The 8162-nt window shown below is 43.0% G+C and overlaps 2 protein-coding genes across 4 annotated transcripts; one reads left to right on the top strand and one right to left on the bottom strand.

Annotated features, from left to right (window-relative positions):
* Positions 1-380: 380 nt before the first annotated feature.
* LOC105561556 (5'-AMP-activated protein kinase catalytic subunit alpha-2) lies at positions 381-3394 on the top strand. 2 transcript variants are annotated; one of them, XM_012011629.1, is made up of 10 exons: positions 381-680; positions 828-940; positions 1024-1165; positions 1388-1626; positions 1704-1910; positions 2030-2135; positions 2209-2543; positions 2706-2869; positions 2948-3107; positions 3197-3394. In XM_012011629.1, the coding sequence occupies exons 2-10, from the start codon at positions 838-840 to the stop codon at positions 3286-3288; spliced, it is 1548 nt and encodes a 515-aa protein (XP_011867019.1). In that variant the 5' UTR covers positions 381-680; positions 828-837; the 3' UTR covers positions 3289-3394. The 2 variants fall into 2 exon arrangements, with proteins under 2 accessions (XP_011867019.1, XP_011867018.1); XM_012011628.1 differs by having other exon boundaries at positions 825-940.
* Positions 3395-3563: 169 nt separating this feature from the next.
* LOC105561554 (adapter molecule Crk) lies at positions 3564-7977 on the bottom strand. Of its 2 annotated transcripts, none has more exons than XM_012011626.1 (3): positions 7307-7977; positions 6450-6805; positions 3564-6372 (listed from the first exon to the last, which is right to left on the bottom strand). In XM_012011626.1, exons 1-3 carry the CDS (start codon positions 7339-7341, stop codon positions 5900-5902), a joined length of 864 nt encoding a protein of 287 aa, XP_011867016.1. In that variant the 5' UTR covers positions 7342-7977; the 3' UTR covers positions 3564-5899. The 2 variants fall into 2 exon arrangements, with proteins under 2 accessions (XP_011867016.1, XP_011867017.1); XM_012011627.1 differs by lacking the exon at positions 7307-7977 and adding an exon at positions 6915-7259.
* Between the last annotated feature and the right edge of the window lie 185 nt (positions 7978-8162).

Here is an 8162-nt window from a genome sequence, read left to right as displayed (position 1 = left end):
GAATAATCGACTGCGATTGGTCAATTCTTATCGAGCGACTACGACTACGACCATTGTAGACAGAACCGAGAATCATTGTAGCGGAGGCTTTACCCCTGGTCCACAATCTTGCTTTAAGTAAGTTGTAAGCCTTAAGCCGTAAGAAATTAACCAATCACAGGTGAGAGTGAGGGGAATAAATGCCTGCGATTGGTTAATTTCTTACGGCTTAAGGCTTACAACTTACTTAAAGCAAGATTGTGGACCAGGGGTTATTCTTACGACTACGACTTTACGACTTCTATGTAGACGTGGCTTAAGAAATGCTACACTAGTTCACCAGTGTAGCAAACAGAAAACAAGCCTCACATGTCCAACCGCGATCACGTGGTCGCGTAACAAATACGCGAAGGGGGGCGGGCAACGGCGTAGGCAAAAGTGTAGCGAAGGTTCAGCGCATTAAAGAGAGCCACGGAGAGGTTAGGGGTCGTCGGGGGGGTAGAGAGAGAGTTCTCAGTGAGGACTCGTGCAGCCTACGCGTCAGGGAGGCGAAACTACTTTCCCCGACATTGGGAGGATCGCCCTGGAGGATCGTCGGAGCTCGCGCCGCCCTCGCACCGAGTGTCCTCGGGGTCAATTCGGAGCTGGTTCCGCTTGGACCTGTCGACTCCCAACTTGGTCCCCGACTCGCACCCGAGGCTGTGAGTGAGATACAGATACCCCAGCGAATCGTAGACAACGGTTTCTCTGTAACTTAGGATACAACAGTTGCCACAAAATTACCGTAGTTAAGAATACGACGTCGGGATACAATAATCAATTTTGTATATCAATTGTTGATGTAGCAGCCGATTCAAGATGTCCGAGAAACTCCCGAGTGGTCAACCGCAGCCCATTGTTAAGATAGGCCACTATACACTAGGCCAGACCTTGGGCGTGGGTACATTTGGCAAAGTGAAAAGTACGTGTATAACGTGTATAAGACTTCCTTTATATGCTGCTCCGCCAAAAATTATGCGCCTTCTCACGCGGTACTGTTCGCAGTTGGGGAGCACGTTTTGACGAAACACAAGGTCGCCGTGAAGATACTGAACCGTCAGAAGATCAAGAGTCTGGATGTCGTGGGCAAAATTCGCAGAGAGATACAAAATCTCAAGCTCTTCAGACATCCACATATCATTAAGTTGTGAGTAGCAGTTAACCGTAGAATTTTAGTTGTTCGTGTGCAATAAAGTTCGCGTGCGCGAGTCTTTTATCTTAGGAATAAATTGTAAAGTAAGATTTAATTTCGTGGAAGAAAGAGAAGAGCTTGTGGTTCGAGCGAGATGTCAGTATGCATCTTATATTTGGCTCCTTTGAAATAAAATAAAATAGCTTGAATAATCCGGTCCTAATGTATGTTTCACAGATATCAGGTCATAAGTACTCCTACAGATATATTCATGATAATGGAATACGTCTCGGGTGGAGAGTTGTTCGATTATATCGTTAAGCACGGCAAGCTTAAGGAGTACGAAGCGCGGCGGTTTTTCCAACAGATCATATCGGGCGTCGATTATTGTCACCGACACATGATAGTGCATCGTGACTTGAAGCCAGAAAATCTTCTGTTAGATCACAATCTCCACGTGAAAATCGCGGACTTCGGTACTTGGATATAATTGGCATAATCGACACGCGCCCCCCGTTGCAAACAGATGATAAAATCTTGTACGAAAATGTAGGTCTGTCGAACATGATGATGGACGGCGAGTTCTTGCGTACCTCGTGCGGCTCGCCAAATTACGCTGCGCCAGAAGTGATATCCGGCAAATTATACGCCGGCCCCGAAGTCGACATTTGGTCGTGCGGTGTGATATTGTACGCGCTACTCTGCGGCACCTTGCCATTCGACGACGAGCACGTTCCTACTCTCTTCCGGAAAATTAAGTGTGAGTTCTCCTCCCGCTCGGGGAGAAATGCCAGCCGATATTTTCTCGATAGCGCTGGACACTTTCTCAACGGGCACCTTAAGCGGCAGCTAACTAATCAGAGTCTTCTTTAATTTCAGCCGGTGTCTTTCCCATTCCGGAATACTTGAACAAAACCGTCGTCAGCCTCTTGTGTCACATGTTACAAGTGGATCCAATGAAGAGGGCGACCATCGAAGACATTAAGTATATCGAATAATACACTTCTTCGGGATATATTCAGTTAATACGTTGCTACATTTTTGCATACATTTTGCAGAAAACACGAGTGGTTCCAAAAGGATTTACCATCGTACTTGTTCCCGTCACCCGTCGAACAAGATTCATCTGTTATCGATATAGACGCCGTGAACGAAGTTTGCGAGAAGTTCAACGTGAAAGAGCCGGAGGTGCATTCCGCGCTGCTGGGCGGCGACCCGCACGATCAGCTGGCGATCGCTTATCACTTAATCATAGACAATAAGAGAATCGCGGATGAAGCCGCCAAGGCGGAATTAAAGGACTTTTATGTGGCGTCTAGTCCTCCGCCGGTAGCGTTCAGCCCAAACGAGACGAACAGCAGTCCATTGAGGCCTCATCCAGAGAGAATTGCACGTATGTAAAAAATATGAACGGGACAAATACGGCTCACGTTAATTCTCAGCGAGTCTCTCCCTTCCCCTCATTCTGTACCTAGGAATAGATCTGTGGGATTACTAGGAAAATATCTTAGCCATCCTTTGTACATGTACTGTACGCGTAATAATAATGTTACAGCATACCGTGAACGTCAAGGTTCGCAGGGCAGCGCACCCGCACAGACGCAAGGCAGTCGCGGTACGCCTGTGAAGAGGGCGAAGTGGCATTTAGGAATTAGGTCGCAATCCAAACCCAACGATATTATGAATGAAGTTTATCGTGCTATGAAGGCGCTTAATTTTGTAAGATCAACGAATCGCATCCTGTACCGACTGGTACGCTTAAACGCGACGTCACGCAAATTGTCCTTTTTTTTTCAGGAATGGAAGATCGTGAATACATACAGCGTTCGAGTAAGACATAAAAACGAATTGACCGACAGGTATAGCAAGATGTCGTTACAATTGTATCAAGTTGACCACAAGAGTTATTTATTAGACTTCAAATCCTTGTCTAGCGAAGAAGAAGACATTGGACGAGGTAAATTATTTATATATTTAATTGGGTACTTTTAATATATCACTGATTAAATACATAAAAATTTACGTATAAAAACTGTACTCTTTTAGATCCGACATTACCGCCTCCGCAAGCAACGGGCCATCACACAATGGAATTTTTCGAAATGTGTGCAGCATTAATTACACAATTAGCACGATAGCGTGTCTGCTTCTTTTTAAAAAGTTATATTAAATCCTGTTATATATATATATTATGCTTTTAACATTGTATAGTTTGAAATAAATGCAAATGGTATTGTAAACCTACACATTATACAATTAAGTCTTGCCTTTCACAAAATAATTTTAATAAAGGCTATATTTTACGTGCTCGGTTGATTTTTCATTTGAATTCTGAAAATGTGATCGTAATGCAAATGTAAAATATACACCTCTAACAACATTGTAGTTGTAAAAATTAACGGACAGCAGTATCTACATACGTAATCATTTATTATTGAGTACTATAATTGAATGTTTACATTATTACAATCTATTATAAATTACAACACAAATATATATTTATCTAAATGATTATTAATCTTATCATTTATTATTGTATTTTTTTATTTACGAAATCGGTTCGCTATCAGAAAAACCAAAAAATATGTGCATACGCTTATAGAAAAATATACATTACTATATCCTTGTCATATTTAAATTTGTCTCGTGTATATGTCGTACGTACAAATGAATTTGCTTTAATGGGTCATGCATGTGAAAACGTAATCGTGATTTTCCTTACAATTGACGAGATTTATAATAGAAGCTTCTCAAATTAATATACATAACAATCGAGTTAACTACCGTGTGAAAATATACGCTGTAAATTACTTAAACATTTAAACATTTGTCGATATCACTATATAATGTCTTATGGTGAAATCCATTTAAGCACCATCTGTCATTGGAATATTGGTAATTAAAGATAAAATATACATAATGGCACGTTCCAAACCTTGTCTCATACAAATACACGATCCTCGTGATGCTGCCAAAGAAACTGCCTATTATCTGTTATCCAGCTTGCCTTACTTCACATATCAAAATTGGCAAAAAAATATATGTATATATAAATTGGACCATTTTATACTTTGTCGTATGTTTAAACGGAAGAGAATCTTGCCTGAACGCATTCATTGATATGGAATACTCCCAGTTTTGTTTATCTTAATACTGCGCACAATTTTAGGAAGAATTTTATGAAGAACTTATGCAACTCGTGACTACAATGATGATGACGATGATGTTAATGATTATGATGGAAATGTCAAATGCACATAGTAAGTAAAAAAAAAAGGTCCCAATAGTGGAATATATCACGTATCATTATCTAAAATTATATTGCAAAAATATAATAAAACAACAAATGTAATCAATAGTACAAGTTTGTTTTCTTTTGTAAATAGCAAATATATTACACAATGTATGAGATTTCAATGTATAATCCCGGTACACGTAAGGTGTTTCACCATTATTTCAATAGCAGTACTTGAATAGTCGATACGCTGACAATTTTAGAATATATATTTGTTCCCAATGAAAATTCCATTGGAAACACAAGAATCTGCTATTAAAATAATTCCCAATAATCATACACAGTATCCTGTGTAATTGTGAACAACTTTCTGATACAATTAACCTTTCCATCATTATATATAAATACAACTCTCTAACACGACGTGCTGTTCCAACTGGTGGCACAACCTATGGCTAACAGATATTGTATGTGCCATGGCATCGAGGTTTCATAGCCTACCGAACAACTGTACTTCTTACGAAATATTTCAATACCTCGAGCATTTCTTTCGGGAGTGTTAATAATAGTAAAATGAAATAATGTCAAGCAAGTATATACAGTATGCTTTTATCATAGTCACTTATGACTAGAAAATATTATCGTATATTCAGAGCAGAATATACCATTCCACAACTTTAGGAATATATAACTGTGGTATTTGCTAACAAAACATTTTAAAGAGCACACACATGCTTTCTTTTCTACTGTAATATTCATAAATAAATGTGATAAATTACTTCTATCGATAATCTTCTATAAAATCAACAAATCCATGATGAGAGGTCATTGAGTGTAGATGAAGAACTGGGCATGTACCGAACCGTTCATCTCTCGAGCACTAATAAATTTCTGAATAAACAATAAAAACTTATACATACGTGAATATTAAACTAGTGCGTTACATTAATATCTATATAAGAAAAATGTAGGGTATTATATATGTAACATGCCTAGCTACATGTACGACTGTAAATTATAAAACCATTTAGTACATGTCAGAGTATATATCTAATAAATACTGTTTCCTTACAAAAATCATTTTGTCCGCTACTTCACCGAAACGTGGTTTTAATCTTTCGTAAAATAAAATCGTACTAACATATACAATTAATATGTTATACTACATCTAAGAATAACTTTGTAAGATTATGCTTGTGCTTTGGGAAATTAGCAACGTACAATATAAAATGATGGAGTGGCGTGTGACTAAATTAACATACTGCAGAGATGCTCACGCACATCTCTAAACATTTCTTACACTTCAACATATTGCACAAAGTTTGGAAGTTCATTCTTACAGTATATCATATGCAGCAATGTAAGAGGTACAGTTGTTCAGACTTGGGCGTATATGCGTCTTTGAAATGGCACATAGAATATATGTCAATAGTAACCCTAAATTTTGATAATACAGGAGGCGTCTCTCCCTTCGTGCCGCACGTGTGGCGCACACCACGCTCGGGGAACTTCTGTTAAATCTCCTGATTGTCTTCACCAGTCTCATTATCTACAAACTCCACGTGCGTGAACGGGAAGTGCCCGACCTTGCCGTGCAATTCACCCTCCCACTGGCCATTGATATTAGTCTTTGTCACTTTTATCATGTCACCTACTTCTAATTTTAGCGCGGTTTTATCGTACGCGTTCGGCACCCTCGCCTGTTTCACTTTGGCAAAGGCCGGCAGTGTTCTCTGAATGTTCGATCTTCGCGTTATGGTCGCCTGTCCCGTCGTTTCCGCGTGAGGCACCTGCGACGTAGGCCCTGAATTCGAGTTGGAGCCGGAACTGCCGCCGCTCTCAGGCCGCGAGTTATTCTCTATTATCATATGACTATCGTCGTCGTACTTCTGTACGTACGGCACGGGTATCGAACCAGTTTGGCCGACACTATTTCTCGCCGTCCACCACTGCTCTTCGTCTTTCGATATTACAGTAAGTATATCACCTGTGTTACAAGCGCTTCGTTAATACGGCTGTTAAGAAACAGAACTAATTGACCGAAATGAACAAGTCGATATATACCTTTCCTAAAGGGTAAGTCTTCCGAGTCGTTGCCTTCAAAATCGTACTTGGCAATTACCCTCTGCGTCTTCTTTGGCGCTGGCCTAATTAGCGGTGTGGTGTCTAAGTAGTGAAGCTTATAGAAGGCGAGGAGACTCGGGATGTCCGGAAACATCTGATCCCCGATCCGATAACGAATCTGATCCCCCTGCTGGATCTTATTGATGATGTAGTGGCTAACTTTACTGTCCTCCCGTACGCACAGTACAAAATCGCCGTGTATGGAGGTGCTGTCTCGCACTAAAAATACACCGCCTTCTTTCTCGCCCATCAACAAGTCGGACGCATCCTGCCGTGACATAGCACCAAAGTACCAGCTAAAAGAGAAAAACAAAAAAAAAGAATCAGACAGTTAACACGACACAATTTTTCATTCCGGCAAAGTGGGGCAAGTCCCTCTCGCGAGTGAAAAAACAAACTTGTCACCTAAATATTACAGCTAAATGACTAAGCTCCTCCTACTTCTTTTCTAGGACAAAAACAGAGCGAGAGGAAAGGCGCCGGGAACTTTGGTCAGCTTCAACGAGCGCTCGACGCAGGAGGAGAGGGTCTGCAGGATCGACACCCAGGGAACACCCGAGAAGTTAGGAGATTTGTACTCCGCGCCGTCCCGACACTCGTGAGGCGAGCAACGACTCGTGTGGCACGGACCAAAGGCGGTCTATCCAGTGCTCCGAGATCGAGTGCACCGGGAGGACGGTCGGCACCGTTCTCGCGCGGCGCGGCCGCAATTTCGTACGGCCATTACGCCAATAGCGCCTAATGCGAGCGTGACGCCCGGCCGATGAATGAAAACATGGGAATTCTCCCGCACGCACCTCGACTTGTCATACTGATCGAAGGTCGCAGCCATTGTCGCGGCCGATCGGTGGAGGGATCCGGGGGCGAGAAACGGCCAGCCTTTTTCCTTCGTCAATTGTCAATTAATGTATCACGCGGCACGTCCGACGGGGAGGGAAAGAGAGAGAGGGACCCGGCCGAGCTGCCGCATAGTAAGAGGGGCAGCAAAACGCTCTCGCGCGAGCCACCGCCGCGGGACGTGACGCGCGGGACTCCGTCGGCGCAACCGGGCGAGATGCGACGCGCCTCTATCTCCGGCGGAGGGGGAGGGTGCCAGGGAGTATTGGGGAATCCACCCCCTTTCACTCGCGCGAGTCCGAGGGAACTATCACTCCGCCGTGGGACGTTCCTTGCGCGGCGCGGTCTCGAGGGAGCGGATCGTCGGCGACATGTCGGCGAGTCCGTCCGTATACAACGTCCGCGGGCGTTTCGATTCGACGAACGGAACGCTTCTCTTTCGTCTCGATCTTTCTTTTTTCTTTCTCTCTCTCTCTCTCTCTCTCTCTTTGCCTAGGCCGTCGCGAAACCGCCACGTGCCGCACGTCGGTACGACGTCCGCTGCTCGCCGCACGAAGGAGCCGTGGAGCGAACGGCGAGCTCACAAAAATGGTCGCCGGAGTAATACGACATTCGCCCGTACCTCCTAAAGGGCGATTTGCAATGCGCTCGCGCGGTTTCCTCAGTGTCGACTCGCATTGCGGCGAAAGTACATACATACGGAATAGAACCCCGATTCTTGGAGGCCAATTCTGTATCTTACAATATAGTGAAAATGCTAAAAGTAAGTACGTTACCTCTCTTTAAAGCCTTGTGTCCACGATCCAAAAACTGTGT

The sequence above is a fragment of the Vollenhovia emeryi genome, unplaced genomic scaffold, assembly GCF_000949405.1.
Source record: "Vollenhovia emeryi isolate VEMERY1.0 unplaced genomic scaffold, V.emery_V1.0 DF939205.1, whole genome shotgun sequence".
Taxonomy (NCBI): domain Eukaryota; kingdom Metazoa; phylum Arthropoda; class Insecta; order Hymenoptera; family Formicidae; genus Vollenhovia; species Vollenhovia emeryi.
Note: the sequence above shows the minus strand (reverse complement) of the source record. Positions and strands in the feature narration are given on the sequence as shown.

Bases quoted from the DNA above. Each gene is read 5' to 3' on its own strand.
- LOC105561554 (XM_012011626.1), bottom strand. From the start codon at position 7,341: ATGGCTGCGACCTTCGATCAGTATGACAAGTCGAG. The intron at 6,806-7,306 runs GTGCGTGCGGGA...TTTCTCTTTTAG, and splicing joins GATCAGTATGACAAGTCGAG to CTGGTACTTTGGTGCTATGT. The intron at 6,373-6,449 runs GTATATATCGAC...CTTGTAACACAG, and splicing joins AGACTTACCCTTTAGGAAAG to GTGATATACTTACTGTAATA.
- LOC105561556 (XM_012011629.1), top strand. From the start codon at position 838: ATGTCCGAGAAACTCCCGAGTGGTCAACCGCAGCCCATTGTTAAGATA. The intron at 1,166-1,387 runs GTGAGTAGCAGT...TATGTTTCACAG, and splicing joins CATCCACATATCATTAAGTT to ATATCAGGTCATAAGTACTC. The intron at 2,136-2,208 runs GTATATCGAATA...TACATTTTGCAG, and splicing joins GCGACCATCGAAGACATTAA to AAAACACGAGTGGTTCCAAA.